Source organism: Myotis myotis, unplaced genomic scaffold (genome assembly GCF_014108235.1).
Source record: "Myotis myotis isolate mMyoMyo1 unplaced genomic scaffold, mMyoMyo1.p scaffold_m19_p_13, whole genome shotgun sequence".
NCBI lineage: Eukaryota > Metazoa > Chordata > Mammalia > Chiroptera > Vespertilionidae > Myotis > Myotis myotis.
In genome coordinates this window covers 1994432-2011380 of record NW_023416317.1, presented here as the reverse complement: position 1 = coordinate 2011380, position 16949 = coordinate 1994432, and the positions used below count along the sequence as shown (strand labels likewise).

Below are 16949 nucleotides of genomic sequence, written 5' to 3'. Positions count from 1 at the left end.
AAAATTGTATTGTCTTCCAACAAGACTGAATTCTCAAGCCCTTTTGGGCGAGGAGGCAGGGGAGACAAAACCAACTTCCCGATTCCCCCAAAGATGGCCGTGACACCGTGGCTTACTACCCGCAGGCACCAACTCCAGAAATATTTATATCTATGCGTATGCCCCTTGGACACACATAAAGACACCCTTTAGATGTTAAATACGCATCTTTCTAATGCCGCAGGGATTCATGGTCATGGCACACTGCTGGGCATATCAATCAGTGCCGGGCCGGTGAATTACCGACAGCGCCTGATATGTTACCGCAGCGCTTACACTGCACGCATCACCACATTCATTCCCTTCCCATTACACAGGAGCTTGTCCTGTCACTGCCCAATTGCCCTCTTTTGGACAGCTTAACTGATGTGCCACAACAATGGACCCCAGTGAGCAGCTCAACAGCAGAGCAGCAGAGGGAAAGATGAGCGGTGACGCCCAAGTCCAGCGGGTGTGGCACAACAGCCGCAACAGTTTCCAACAATACACCCGAAGGGTCATTAATGCACGTTGTCACATTTTGCAAGTTCAAAAATGTGTTGGCCAATATGCCCTTTGTTTTCCCCTGGTATGGCTGTTACCAAATCTCCTAATTTGACAGCAAGGGAGATGTGAGCAGTCATGGCAGAAAGGGGAGGAGAGGTGAGGGGAGTCAGAGAAAAGCCCTGGTCATCACAGTAAAAACACCCCACAAAAAAAAGCAACCCCCAGATGGGACAGAAATTGGGTGTGGCTGACTCCAGAGAGAAGATTCAAATGCAGACATGCCTCACTTCCACCTGACAGCAAAGGTTCTGACCAAAGCCAGGCCTGCTGCATGGATGATGGGGGTTCCCCATTCCAACCCTCTTCAGAGGCAGCTGAATCCAAGGCAGCGAAGGCTTTAGCTACCAGCCTTTACGGCATATCTACCTGCTTCCAAATGGGGGTGAGCTGAGGGCCCAGAGACAGGGCAGGCCCAGCACAGAGCATGCCTGCTCTCCTCCTCCGGCCACACCGCACAGGTGCACTCACTGCACAGGTGCACTCACCGCACAATTGCATGCACCCACACCTCACAGGTGCACTCACCGCACAGGTGCACTCACCGCACAATTGCATGCACCCACACCACACAGGTGCACTCACTGCACAGGTGCACTCACCGCACAATTGCATGCACCCACACCACACAGGTGCACTCACTGCACAGGTGCACTCACCGCACAATTGCATGCACCCACACCACACAGGTGCACTCACTGCACAGGTGCACTCAGGCCACACAGGTGCACTCACCACACAGGCACACCCACACCACACAGGTGCGCTCACTGCACAGGTGCACCCACACCACACAGGTGCGCTCACCGCACAGGTGCACCCACACCACACAGGTGCACTCACTGCACAGGTGCACCCACACCACACAGGTACACCCACACCACACAGGTGCGCTCACCGCACAGGTGCACCCACACCACACAGGTGCACTCACCGCACAGTTGCACCCACACCACACAGGTACACCCACACCACACAGGTGCGCTCACTGCACAGGTGCACCCACACCACACAGGTGCACTCACTGCACAGGTGCACCCACACCACACAGATGCACCCACACCACACAGGTGCACTCACTGAACAGGTGCACCCACACCACACAGGTGCACCCACACCACACAGGTGCACTCACTGCACAGGTGCACCCACACCACACAGGTGCACCCACACCACACAGGTGCACTCACTGCACAGGTGCACCCACACCACACAGGTGCACCCACACCACACAGGTGCACCCACACCACACAGGTGCACTCACTGCACAGGTGCACCCACACCACACAGATGCACCCACACCACACAGGTGCACTCACTGAACAGGTGCACCCACACCACACAGGTGCACCCACACCACACAGGTGCACTCACTGCACAGGTGCACCCACACCACACAGGTGCACCCACACCACACAGGTGCACTCACTGCACAGGTGCACCCACACCACACAGGTGCACTCACTGCACAGGTGCACCCACACCACACAGGTACACTCACACCACACAGGTGCGCTCACTGCACAGGTGCACTCACACCACACAGGTGCACTCACTGCACAGGTGCACCCACACCACACAGGTGCACTCACCGCACAGGTGCACCCACACTACACAGGTACACTCACACCACACAGGTGCGCTCACTGCACAGGTGCACTCACACCACACAGGTGCGTTCACTGCACAGGTGCACCCACACCACACAGGTGCACTCACCGCACAGGTGCACCCACACCACACAGGTACACTCACACCACACAGGTGCGCTCACTGCACAGGTGCACCCACACCGCACAGGTGCACTCACTGCACAGGTGCACCCACACCACACAGGTGCACCCACACCACACAGGTGCACTCACTGCACAGGTGCACCCACACCGCACAGGTGCACCCACACCCCACAGGTGCACTCACTGCACAGGTGCACCCACACCACACAGGTGCGCTCACTGCACAGGTGCACCCACACCGCACAGGTGAAAGCTGCTTACACCAGGGGTGTCCTAAACACAGCAGAGTGCTAGCTTCTGATGCCCGACACCCAGTGGAATAACATGTCAATGGCTTCTCAAAAGAAAAATTTTAAATCTATAAAATCTTGTTATTTTTGAAAGAACCTCAGTTTTTGAAGAAGAGATACACATCCTAACTGATCGGATGAGTGTACTAAACTGCTCAAAAATCAACAGTCAGATGAAGGTGAAAAAAGAGAGCAAAACCAACAAAAACCTTTCGTTTTTGTAATCACACAAAAATAAACTGGACTCTAACCCTAGATATTAGAAAGTGGAATTTATAAAGCATGACTAAGATTTAAAACAGAACAAGTTACATGACATGAAATGCAGCTTAAAATGACTTAAAAATAAGCTTCAAGAAAATTCATTTGTAATTCCAAACTGAAAACATTCAATCTGATTAAAATGCTGTCTGTGGGGGAGCACTGCATTCCCCTCCCTCAGGGACCAGCTGAGCCCTCGGCCACCTGGGTCCCACTGGCACCAGCAGTGTGGGAACTCCTCCCAGGTCTGCAGGGCTTCCTGGACAGTTCTCCAGGGGCAGGCGGGGCCCAGAAGATGGGCCCCGGCCTCGGCGTCCACACCCACCTTGCGAGAGGGGCTGCAGGGGCAGCGCGGGCTGGCCGGGCGGCAGGGACAGGAGGCCTTGGCGCTGCAGGGACAGGAGGTGCTGCTGCTGGAGCTGCTGCATCTGCAAGAGCTGCTGCTGGAAAGCCAGCTGCTGGGGAGCCACCTGCTGCTGCTGCAAGAGACCAGGCAGAGAGTGAGGCCAGGCACAGGCCAGGCGAGACCGCCCCACACACCCATCCGTGTCCAGGGGAGAAGGGGCGCTGGGCGAGGGGCGCTCCGTCAAGCTGTCCCCTGGTGTGAGAGGGACGCCCGCTCCCTCACCCAGCACGTGCTCTCCCTGGCTGTCAGCACCGGGACCTCAGACCCCAGCAGGCCAGTGTGCAGGGACCCCAACTCCGGCCCCCGAGGGGCCACAGACAGCTGCCTCCCTCCCGCGCACGGGCGAGCTTTTAACTACTCTGTTTATCACTTCTGACATAAATAAATGAGAAAAAATCAGGCCTTTGAAGAAGAAAAACTTCATCTAATATTGTTAATCAGCCATGACAAACGATGAAATAACATTGTAAATCTTTCATAGAAACAGCCACTAGATTTTAATTACACACATTCATAATTTAGCAAACAACATCGTACTCAACTGTGTTTCATACAGAGACACTGAGCTTCAGGCCTCCACTCCGCTGGAGGCTCAGAAACCCTCCCCGCTTCCCTCCCCGGCTTTGGGCTTGGAAAGAAGGGCTCTACCGTTTGACAAATATCTTTTTGTTGATTGGACAATGACAGGAGGAAAACTTTTGTTGTGTAAAACATCAATACATCATTCCTGTGTTTAGCAGGCCTTGCTCCAGCCAAAAAAATTAATGTAGATTTCCTCGGTAATTATCTGAGTGATAGAAAGATAATACAGTGCAGCAGAACAAAAATAGAGGGAAATTATCTCATATCCTTAATCTGTGAGGAATCAGATCGAGGTGGAGGTCTCAGCCACATCATGGCTCACAATTCGGAAGGGAAGTTAACTCTTCCCAAACTGTAGCTCCCAAATAAAGATCATTTAGGCAAAGAACAAGATCCGTTTTCCTAAGTCTAAGTATTAATGAAAATATCAGGGAGACTTTGCAACGAACAGGACTACACAACCCCGCCAGAGCGTCTGAGAGCTACACTTACAAACAACTGCATTCACTCAGCCTAACGCACGACCGCGAGCCGATCCACCCATGAACGTGTGCGGATCAAGGCCTCCTTGATGCAGAGATGAAGGGAAGAGAGAAATGGTGGCTTCCTTTCGGCCTCCGTGTAATTTATTTTACAGTAAAAAACCATCATTCTCATATTAGCAACCAATCTCAGACTTACTACCATGCCACTGAGAAAGTTAATTGAGTTTCACTCCAAAAAACAAATTCTATATCACTAACAACAAAAATTTAAATAAATTTAAATGAAAAGCCAGTGTTCTCATTTTAAGAACAGCATGCTTAAAATGATCCCATTGTTTTCACCCCTTCCCAAGTTATCGCATTAATGTAAAACCCAATGATAGTTATATTCATGTCAAAATGATTTTTCTCTTCTTCAACAGATATTAATTCCCAGCGTTTTTAAAAAGGGGGGAAGGTAGACAAAATCCAACACTGATACCATAGAAGTTGGAGGATCTAACTCCTCTTGAAAAAGAAATAATGGGGGGTGGGTGTTGAAGCTTAGGGAGGGTGTTTCCTGTCTTACTGTAAATGAAATGTTTAAAGATGTTGTATTTATATAAAATGACTGATGGCTTTTCTGTTGTCACTGCAGCCATCCCTAGGAAAGCTCATGAAAGCTGTCCACGTTTGAAAAGCCAGGATATAAAAGTATACAAGGCCCATTGTCCAAAGAAAGAATTTAAAAGCAACACTGGTTGCCAAACTGCTCCCCACCCAGTTACCAAGCACAGGATACGAGCCCATTTGTTTACTTCTCACAATTGAACGCACACAAAAAAGGTCTCCGCGCAGTCCCCGCCACAGGTCAGCAGCCAGTGTTAAAAGACTCAAATGCCCTGATAAACCTTGCATTTCGGATCCCCTCCCTGGAGCTGCAGTCAAAGGTCTGTTTTCCTTTCTTCGGCTCCTCCCTGCTGCCTAACATAAACTGTCATAGCTGCCTGGGACAAATGGCCCTTTTAAAACAATCAACTGAACCTGCCTCACCCACACAGGATGGGAACTTTGTTTGTGGCCTGACTTACTGTTAATGCTGCCTTCTACTATCCACACCCATTCTGTGAGCAGCGGCGTAAGAAGCCGGCTGCATGGGGCTGCATCTGTCTCCTAAGGAAGGTCTCGGGTCTCACTCAGTGTGCAGCCTCACTTGCTCAAGGAAACACCTTTGAGGCAACTTCAGGGAAAAAGCAAGTCAAGGTTCATTGTTCTGGCCAAAGATCGAGCGACTTGTAGCAAAGGTAATCAAAAAAGGGAAAGGGAGGGAGGGGAGGAGGACCTGACAATTCAAAATTATGAGCCACTAATGACTGGGGATTCAGTGAATTAATATACTTGTTCCATCTGTCAACATCCAAGTTCAAACCTTGTTAAAGTCATAACCACTAGTCCACATCATGAAATTGATACCGTGTGACTCGGCCACCACCTGCATGCTAATTCAGGAGACACCTCAGGAAAGCGAGGGTCCTTCAGCCACGGTGACAGCACGTCCTGGCCACATCTTCTGGCGCTGGGAACATATCTTGGAATCCAAGACCTGTCCCGGGTCTGTTCACCCTCGGGATGTTAAGGCAACGTTATCTCCTGTCGCCCATGCCTTCAAAATGGAGGACAGAGTGCGACCACAGCAAACGTCATGTCCTGGAGATGCTAAAATGCTCCTGTAACATCTCACCTCTTGGCTCAGGGACCAAGCATTCCTCTCCTCCCCCAACCCCCTCCCCACTCCGCCACCAGCAGCATGTCTGCAGGCCCGGATGGCCCTCTGACAGCAGCGATTTGGGAGAGTTAACTTTTATCCTTCCTTCTGCTGCACAACGTTCCCCTTTGCGTTTCTTTATCTGCCCTCGGAGCGCATCTGCTTTCATGTTCCCCCAGCATGCAGACGTGCATTTCAAACCATGTCTTGCAGACCAAGCAAGAGGTTAATCAGAAGTGGCAACAGAAGGAAAACACAATCCCTGGTAACTGATAGGAATGGCCGTGGCAGCCCTTTCTTGTTTGTCTTCAAATCTAGAGTTAAAGATCTTTAAAAAACTAAATTTTGATGCCTTTGAAAAGAAAGAAGCACAAAATAACAACAGGGGGTTATAGCCTGTGAGCCACGGGGGAGAAACTCCATAATTCTCCTTCTCCCTTTTGAAGGCTGTTAGAAATCTGATTCAAAAAAGCAACAGCAGAAGGGAACCCTCTCGAGGCTGTAACCATTTCCTGTGATCATGCATAATGTGCTTCAAAAGTGGGTTTTTACCAATTCTGTTGATCAATTGCACCTCCTTCATATCCTCCTTTTCTCTGCTGTTTACATCTGATGTGACTCAATGACAAGCACTGGCTGAGGCTGTGAAACAGGCCTGTCATGTTGATTTATGGGCGCATCAAACCACAACTTGTCCAAACCGAAGCTCGCAGTTCATTAATTAGAGAGTTGTGACTTTGAAGTCAGCTTTCAGACTGTGGTTTTTAACATTTGGCTTAATTTATATGCTCTTGAATGTGGATCTCTAAGGAAAAAACTGAAATTCCCTTCTTGTCTTTGAACTTCTTTTGACCGCACAATAATCATTTCTTTGTCCAGAGTGATGCCTGCAATCCCCGAGTCATTAACGCGCATTGAACTGCCGCTGATGAGTAAGCCCCGCTGAATTAGAAAAACAGCCGGCAAAACAAAGCTGGGCGCCTCCCGTACAGTGATATCTCACAATTACATGCCTCCCTCCCTGTGCCATTTCCATTTTAATTACTGTTAGTCCTTTAGATTTACATTTTAGACACTTTTTAATCTGTTCCCTTTTCTATTATAGCAGGACCCCGTAGCACGCCACTGTACACAAATGTGTCAGCACTTTCATTAAAGCACCTCCTCCCTGCACCCCGAAACAGTCCCTGCTCTACGGGGGTTGATATCCAGGCTACTGAAGAGGACTCCAGGGCGAAACTTGACAGGGCATGGAAAATGCACCCACTTTGTGTTGAGAGGAACCCACAAAGGGAGAAGGGCCGGCTCATGCCCACTGTGTCAGATGAGTGCGTCCTGGCCTTCCCACCCAGGGGAGGGAGGAGTCACCTGGGAGACGGCTTCCCACCAAGGAGAGTGGCCGCCTGCTTAGGGCCAACGCAGAAGCCATTCACCTGGACTGTGAGCTGCTTCTCTGTCATTCCAAGGAGAAAACGCTCACGTGAAAAGCATGCCCGTCACTGTCGGAATACGAGGAGGTCAGATACGTGGGGAGCTCTGGGATGGGTAGACAGAGGCCGTTTTAATGCGCACAGGCACAGGACACGCCCCCAGTGACTGAGCCTCACGCACGCGGCCACACAGAAGGTCCCCCAAACCTTCCCATTCCTGGAGGCAATACTGTCCCCTACCTGGGCGGGGTGCCTCCTGCTATAACTCTGTGAACTTACAAAACACCGTGCACATGGCAGCTGCTGCGATACCTACTGTTCGCTGGGGAAACACATACAATCCGGGTGAGAGACTCCTCTAATGCTAGCTTGTGCCACTGCAGACTTGCTTTCAGCAGTTCTGATACGTACAACTTGCATGAAAAGTTAAACTGAGATTGTGGGATGGAGAATCTGGCTCTAACTTTCTTTTTTTGTAAATCCTCACCTGAGGATACTTTTTCCACTGATTTTTTTTTTTTAAAGAGAGTAGGACGGGAGGGGGGAGAAACATCCATGTGAGAAGACACATCAATTGGTTGCCTCCTGCATGCACTCTACTGGGGATCAAACCTGCAACCCAGGTATGTGCCCTTGACCAGGAATCCATCCCGAGGCCCTTTCTCGTGCAGGCCGACGCTCTAACCATTGAGCCCCACGGGCCAGGGCTTGCTCGAACTTTCTGGTTATCCAACCTCAGCACACACCCAAGCTCTCTGAGCTGGATACAATAATCAAGTGTGTGTCCAAATCAAATTTTCCTGAAAGCACTTCACTTCCCCCAGGTCCATCTTGCAAAGGGGCCTGAAGGCTCTGCCCAGGATCCCCCGCCCAGTGCTCCCAGGAGGTACACCTGCACCAGGATTATAAAATACGTGTCAGCAAACAAATGGAACCCAGAAAAACCAGAGCGAAAACAGGACAATAACTCTCGGTCTGGAAGCTGAGAACGATAGAGTCAGCTCAGTTGTGCAATCATTTAAAAGATGAATGACAGTTTAATAGCCACTAGATAGTCCTCTGGGATCTGTGGTTTGAAAGTAAAATATGTATTGTCGGTACCTCTTTAGGCTGTTTTCCAGCATGCTGTTGTTGTAAAAGTTGAAGCTGCAACTGCTCCTGTTGTTTTTTATAAAACTCCTGAAGCTGCTGCTACAAAGAAAAGAGAGGAGGTGAGTCAGGGGCGGCGCCGCCACGGTCCCTCTCGGTGCCGTACACACACTGAGATGTGAGGAACAGCCTCCTTTTATCTGCAATGGCCTGACCTTTAGTTTGAAACTCGACAATAAATTTCAGCGCACACTGACTATTCTTGGCATTATTGTTTGAAAAGTAATCCCCCAAATGAACTGATGAAAAACATACCATTTTCCACACAAACTAATTAAAATAAGGCAAGGGATGACCTTTGATTGTACAACAAAGGAAAACGCCCTTGCTGCGAGTCTGGTGAATCTCTCCTGCGAAACAGGCCGCGCTTTCTCAGTGACCGGGCTGGGAGCGGGGCTGGCCCCGCGTGCGCACACACGTCAGAGGGCGGCCAGCCTCCCGGACGCCTGCCCGGCCCACACCTGCCCGCAGCGCGGCCACCGCAGTACTCGGTCTCATCCTTTGCGTGCAGGGGTCCATGAAGTCTGAAGATTAGGTCTCCATGGTACAGTGGCAGCCAGGAATTCATTTCGGCATCAGCACAGGTGAAAGAATAAAGTCAACTGTGTACCTTACAATTAGCCAACCCCAAAATGGTCTTTGTGTTTGAAAGAAAAACTCTAAGCTTCCAGTTGAAATGGGACTGCGAGAGCTGCCCCATCCGCTGCTCCCAAGGCTCCGCTCTGCTTTGATTCCCACGTTTAGAAGCCCCGGGCTTACCAAATAAAAGACTGCAAAGCCACACGAGCCTGAAAGGTCTTATTTCTACCTAGTCCCATTACAGCCCTAATCTCAGTCCAGGGGCTCTCCCGGCCAGACCTAGTGGCTGCGCAGGGGCTCTTTCTGGGGATGCAGCCCATTGGTTCTTCAGGGCCCAGGGGCTGCCCCACCCTGGGCTCCGCCTGTGCTTCCAGGAGGAGCGCGGACCAGGTGCGCAGGAGGGAGCAGAGGAGGGGGTTACCTGCTGGAGCATGAGGGCCTGCTGCTGCTGCAGGAGCACCTGGAGCTGCTGGGGGCTCAGCACTTGCTGCTGCAGGATCTGCTGCATCTGCTGGGGGGTGATCACTTGAGGTGTCATCATAGCCACTGACACGGGCACCTGGAAGGTTAACACAGCGTGAGCAGGACCAGGGAACCACACGCACACAGCACCAGCCTTTCCAGGCTCAGCAGCGGCAGGCCGGGCTTCAAGAACTGACCGATTTCCCGCGCGGTGTGCTGATCCAGAAGGGATGCAGCAACAGATCCTATTGAATCTATTAGGAAGTTCATTTCAAGTAAAAAAAAACACACACACAAAAAAACAAAAGAAACCTCTGCAGCACTGACAGCTGTTCCAGGCAGTCTTGCAAGCAGACAAGGACTCAGGAAGATCTGAAGGTAGGTTAGAACAGTCTCAATTTCTTGTTAAGAATGAGTTTCCCGTCACAATGAAGTTAACACAAACAAATTTTGTTTTAGAGAAGAAGGCAAATGGGAACCAGTGCTCCACAGCTGGAGCTCCCAGGAGCCACTGCCTCTGTGGATCGCGATTTTAAGGACGATCAGATCAAGGAACGCTTGGCCTTGTGCATGGCTGACCCCTGGGCGCACCTCCTGCCCTCAGCACAGGCCTTCCTATGATGCCTTTCCCCTTCCTTGTTCCCCGCACACAGATGTCTCAATTCCTCCAGACTCTGTGTGATACCAGTCGAGCTGCTTCCCATGACATTTCAGTGACAAACAGCTCCAGTGATGAACTTGATAGCATTTCATATTTGCAACTGTTAACACGTTTCTGCACGGGCATCTCGGCAAGGAACCTGCACACTGTATCTGAAAGGATGATGTCTTGTTCAGATAAAACACTGACATTAAAATGACAGGCTGTCTTGGCCAAGGTTACACAAATTGTATTCAAGCGGATACCTAATGACAATGCTATGAATTCTGCAAGCTTTCGAGAATGTAATTTAGCTATTCAAAATAATCACTGCACTTGTGTCTAATTTGCAGACTACATGAGAACCATTTTGTCAGACCCCGTAATACAAGAAGACTGTTTCATGAAAAATCACCCCCAAATAAAAAAGATAAGGAAAAAAAAAAAAAAACACAACAAAAAAGAAAAGACAAAACCTGTATGTCTCCTAACAGTAATATTTAAGCATCGTACTTTTCTTTAGTTTTTAATCAAACATGTGACAGCAAGAAGCAGTAAAGGATATACTTTGTTAAAAAGGATCTGCTGTCATCTCATGCATTACAATAAAAGGTAATAACATGTTTTGCACTTTGCCTATGTGCCACTTAAAAAAAATCCGGCAGACAATAGCTGATCAGAAGATAAAAGAGTTTAAAAAATCTTTCAGGGCAGCAGTAAGCAAAAGCGAGAAATGCAGAATTAATTTTATGTAACATAATGTCTTAATATGCAGTTTATCTTGACTTTTTCACATGATTTGTCCTGTCATTTGCATAGCGAGCTCTCATTCCTAATTTCACAGTCATTATGCACTGATGTCCCGATTTCTCAGCATCACTAATTTTGATGAACTAAAAATGGTTCCTGAAGGTCAGATCCATGTACAGCAAACACCCTTCACTGCTGTCGCAGGCATGTTTCTGTGTGAGGATGTTTATGTGCAAGTTTCTCATTGTTTGGAAAACACTACCCAGAACATTTGAAAATTTTCACTAACCCAACTCCAGAAGGTCACCACGGAATCTTCAGATTGCGCGGCCTTTCAAATGTAGATGTAGATACATTGTAATTTAAAGCAGACGGGAATGTCTGAATTTTTTTACATGCAGAAAGGGACAGATGTATATGAGTGGTAAATTATCCTCTTAAAAAGACACCTGGAAGCACAAAATACCACAATGGTTCTCAGTGGACTCCCACTGAGGGCAGTGGTTCTCAACCTTCTGGCCCTTTAAATACAGTTCCTCCTGTTGTGACCCAACCACAAAATAATTTGTGTTGCTACTTCATAACTGTAATGTTGCTACTGTTATGAATCATCATGTAAATATCTGATATGCAGGATGGTCTTAGGCGACCCCTGTGAAAGGGTCGTTCGAGAGCCAAAGGGGTCGCGACCCACAGGTTGAGAACCGCTGCTCTAGGGCCAACACCAAGAAAAATCCATCAACACACCTAGCCATCTAGACATTAATCCCAGTTACTCTACTTTGTGTTCATATAAGAAAAAGCATTTTGAAATTTTCAATATGTATCTGGGTGCCAATCACTATCTTGAGCTGTAAAGCTAACATATCACAATAGAAGTTTACTTTTCCTTGAGAGTTGCATCATCATACAGGGACACTTGATTAAGCAAACAAAAGAACCAAGTTTAAGGTTTCTTTTTTCCTCTGTGTTTCTTGGATGATGTACAATATAAATATCCTTGAGCCAAATTTCTGATGGTGATGAACAGGAAAATGGACAGGAATAGGGTGGTGTAAGATCTGAACTGGTGATGAACACGAAGTTAACAGTGTTACAACAGAAATCATCATAGCAACAGCATCTTGGTTGGAATTTTTAAAACAACTGTGGAAAGCCTATGCTAGAAAGACTGCGAGGGAACTTTTGGGGCTACTCTAAACGCCCTCTGCCTTGATCGAGAGGTAGTCACAAGGATGTATAAAATTATCAAAATTTTTCCAACTGTGCAGGTAAAATGAGTGCATTTTATTTATAGTATGTAAATCATACTTCAATAAAATCAATTTAAAAAGTTAAAAGAAGGCTGACATCTATAAAGATAATTTTGAAACCCTTACATACAGCCAATAATTTAACTCTTCCCATAGTTATTTATTCCATTTTTGTAGCTGTGTTACAGAACAAACAAGGGAACATAGGTCTCTCCTTTTCCCCTTTGGACATTCGATGGAGGTGCTGAAAGCAGCAGGCACAGCCCAAGGAAAAAGAGGGGGACGGTTCTGAATCATCACGAGGGGCTCTCACAGCCAGTGGCCCTACCTCTGCTTTTATCTCTGAAACCACATCTAACACCAGTTAGCTCTGGGCCTCCGAAGTGGACTTGAGCTTATTTACAAATGTGTTAAAACTGAGATTTCCTTTCCCTAAAGTTCCAACATGTCATGAAATTGGTTATGGAAAGCTTTAGCAAACATACCCAAATGGACAGAAAGCATTATGGGGTAGGAAAGGGGGGGGCACAGTTTAAGGCTTTAAATAGTTAAAAATTATAGCCTAGATATCCACTCCCTTAACTCCCAATGTCCAAGTTTCTCGTGCAGCCGGTCCCTACGAACACCAGGAACCAAAGGGCATGAGCACCAGCGAGAGGCTGTTAGGGCCCGCACTTTATTGCCCATTACTACCGAGGTCATTAGCAGCAAGAGGGATTGCACCGTCTTAACCTATTGATCACTGTAACTACTATCATTTAATCCTGTGTTGAATGTCTGGAAAGCGGCTAAAGGCACACAAGAGAGAGTGCTTTAGCATTGAGAAATATGGTCAAAGCTCAGAAATTACACTGTGATTCATAAAACCTAGCTAGTGGTTTAAATCAATAGTATTTAAAACAGTCATGTGAGTTTTTAACTACAGTGTTCTAATATTTATGGGCCCCTCTTTGAGAGTATTCAGGCAAAACTAGAACTTTTGGCTCCTAATTCTATGCCATCCACTTACCCGCCTTGAGAAAAGACACACAGTAATTTCTGATGTTTTTTTTTGTGTTAGAAGGCTCATGTCTTAACTGGGAGTTCAACCTATTTCTTGATTTCTTTCTCAAATGACAATTTAAATATAATGAAAAAAGATTATGTCTGCGATACTGTAACTACCTTAACTGTTTGAGTATCTAGAAATGAGTATGTTTTCTCAGTTAACAATGAATCATAGAAGGAAATTTATGAAGAACTAGAATGATTCTGTCTAGCTGCCTTCAGGGATCAGAAATGCAAATTAAACTTGTGGCAGACATTTAAAGAATGCTAGCATACAAAACCGAATTTCACACACACACACACACACACACACACACACACACACACTCTGTGACACACTGTTGACTGATACCAACTGGGAGTGGCCGACCCCAGGTGTGCATAAACCTGCCCGAGTGGCAGAAACACAGCTGAGCTTGGGCCATGGGACGCTGCTAGTATGGGCATGTTGCCACCTTAATGCCAGAAAGTGGCAAAACGTTGTCAGCACAAACAAGTGCTGCTAAAAGCCCCTCCACTGCGGTATACATGCTGCCTGATGCAGACCCTTTTACTTCACAATGACTCTAGCGTCTGAACGCTAGAAGACCACTGAAATGACCAAAGGACTTGTCTGCATGCATGTAAGCATAACCAATGGACACAAGACACTGGGGGCGGGGGGAGGCTGGGGGAAGGTTGGGGCGGGGGGAGACAAATGTACTACTCTTTGTAATATTTTTTAAGCAATAAAAATAAAATAAAATAAAATGGCTTGTATTACTGTTTTCTCTTATTCCTAAGGGGCATGGTATGTGATGGGAAGGGGAAAAAATCTTAAAGGCTAACAAATAAAAACACCCATAGAAACAATACTTATTTTTAATCTAGGAGACAATTGGAGGAATTGGGTGGGAGGGGAGAAGATACAACATAAATACTGAAAATCACACTTTATCGTTTTTTTTGCTTTCTCTTTAGTTTATACTCATTTATCTACAAGGAAATACTATCCAGTGTACACACAGAAATTGGTTCGTCAACTTCTTCTCATAATTGCTATGTGTAGAAATAATAAAAATGAGAAGATAAAACATTTTAAGTACAGTTATTTCAATTATCTGGATTAATAATTTAGAAACCATTTTTAATCTCTGGCCTTTTACCACACGTATGCCCCAGGAAACTGGAGTGCCATAGAGACCTTGGGTTGAGTTTGGATGTTAACTGACCAGGTTCGGCACTAGTTCATCAAATAACCAGAGCAAATCAAATTAAATTAGAAGGCTCCAGAATATCAAAACAAAACCAAAGAAAATGGCTCTGCTAAAAAAAAACAAAACACAAAACACACACACACGCACACACACACGCACACACACACGCGCACACACAGAACTATGTCAAATTTTACAAAGCCATACAGAATAGAAGCCTATGTAGAAGAAACGCCACCACTGTCCTGAGAAAGACAACAGTTTTCATAATTAATAAGCCAATGACTACAACTGGCATATTGTCAAACAGAAAAGTTAGGAAGCTTCTATCCATTCCTCATGGTATCTAGAAAGAACACCACATACACACACACACACACACACACACACACACACACACACACACGGAGATACCATGCTAGGTACCTGTATCACAGAGGAAAGAAAATACATTTCTGACATAATATTTCAGTCTTAAAAAAATAAAGCCTACTATTCATGTGGGAAGTATAATTCTGTTTCATTATAGAATTCTGCTTTTTGTATAACTCCTTTAGACTCAGCTACTTTGCCACAATACTGTAGGAAGCATGAAGGCAGGTAATGGTTGTTATATTAATGCAAAATCGGCTAAGCAGTGAGTCATTAGCATAACTGTTCTCTCAGTAACAATACAACTACCTATTAAAATTTTAGAAAAAAGGCCTCTTTAAAATGCAATTAGCCTTTCATTTTTTTGCCATGTTGTTTATTGTGATCTATCAAGAAAGGCCATCTTTCTCTCAGAAAGGGTTGTGTGGCCGACTTGCCTGCCGATCAGGAGCTCTCCAGGTTGTCAGCCCTAAGGAGCAATCTCCAGCAAGGCCCTCCAGCTCTTCTTTCGTCTTTAGATTGAAAGAGGAGCAGAAATTCCTGTTTGTTTACAGCAGAGGAGGCAGTGGGACCTCCACTGCTGTCCTCTAACATCCCCTGCACACAAGGTTACTCAGTAAGCGCCAGCAGAATTGTCTTAGCTCCAATAAATATCAGCTTCATTTGCATAAAAATGTAAAGTTTACATAAATTAAATCACTTCTCCCATTAGCAATTGTTAAACATGAAAATAATCATCCAATAAGCACAGATGTTGCCAACCTAATATTATTATTATTTAAATCAAGAAAAATGAAGACTTTTTCTTCCCTCAATCTCTTCCTCCTGTAGGAGGGATGGAAAAATTTCAGTACACGTGAATTAAAGCTGCCATGACATTTTATATTAATAACAAAAATCATGTTTAAGTGCTGCAAATAGGAAGGGAGAAGTATTCCAAAGTAGCTCAGAGAACCACAGAAACGATTCTGTCCAGATTCTGAGGTCTGGAAGGGAAGAATGAGGCCCTGGCTAAATAAGTCTCAATCCTCTCTGAGACACATACACGATCAGAATGAAGCCTAAGTTGTAGATATGGCTTAAATCAAAGAATACTATTAAATGCAGAAAAATAAAATGTTTATCTTTTGTCAATAAGAGATTTTTCTAAGACTGAGAATTAAAAGTATAGCTCTGCTTTCTTCATGTTTTAACCAGCAGAGACAATATCAGGGGGAGCTTAAGTACAAATATCTATTGCCCTCCACATTATTGAGGCAGAAAGGGGACTATAACTGAATTGAAGCATGTAGGTAGGCCAAAATTAGATGATTCCAAAATTGGGTAAGGACTTTTTTTTTTTTTAGAATTACAACTTTTTTTTTAGAATTACAACTTCAGTTTCTCAAATTGTGCAGTTTCTCACACGTATTCCCATCACCTTCACCTTATACATCACAGTTAAGCTAAGGGGTGCAAATTAGATTCTAATGAGAAAACATCAGTTGCTTCTTTGACAATCTCACCATTCACTGATTTATTTCTAATGAAGACAAAGCCCAACCAAAAGCTCCCAATGTGTTAAAGGTCAAAATATGTTCAAAAATACTTAGCAAAATCCAGGCAAATGGGAAAGCTGTGAGGACACGTCTCATGAAGCAGTGTGACAATTAAGAGTAATTTTACAAAAAGCCATCTTCAGGAGAAAGTATGAGAAATTAAGCTGCCACAACTGTAACAGGTTAGATGAAAAAAAAAAAAATCAAAATTTAATGTATTCTCCCCTGTGTCATCTTGTTTTGTCAAGACATCAAATAGAATTGGGAAGTACAAAATAACAAGCCCTTGAGAAATCAGAGAAGCCGACCTTTTTGATGTTGTTGACTTACCTTGTTCTCAGTTATTTGAACAATGATGTCTCAGATTGGAGGGCAAGATAAAACTTAAAAATTAAAACATGATACCAAGGTATTCTAAAAAAAGTGCACCACAACATTTAGCCCGCC

At 45.9% G+C, this 16949-nt stretch overlaps 1 protein-coding gene across 20 annotated transcripts in view; it reads right to left on the bottom strand.

The window, feature by feature from the left end:
- The window catches only part of FOXP1 (forkhead box P1), a 569896-nt gene that overhangs the window by 82877 nt on the left and 470070 nt on the right, over positions 1 to 16949 (bottom strand). For 18 of the 20 annotated variants that reach the window (XR_004971439.1, XM_036331568.1, XM_036331569.1 and 15 more), the window contains 3 exons: positions 9666 to 9803; positions 8618 to 8707; positions 3195 to 3348 (listed from right to left, as the gene is read on the bottom strand). Coding sequence is in view for 19 of the 20 variants with exons in the window: in XM_036331568.1 (XP_036187461.1) it covers positions 3195 to 3348; positions 8618 to 8707; positions 9666 to 9803 (382 nt within the window). In the remaining variant the exon portion in view is untranslated. The remainder of the gene's footprint in view (positions 1 to 3194; positions 3349 to 8617; positions 8708 to 9665; positions 9804 to 16949) is intronic. The other 2 variants (XM_036331562.1, XM_036331565.1) reach the window with 1 other exon arrangement.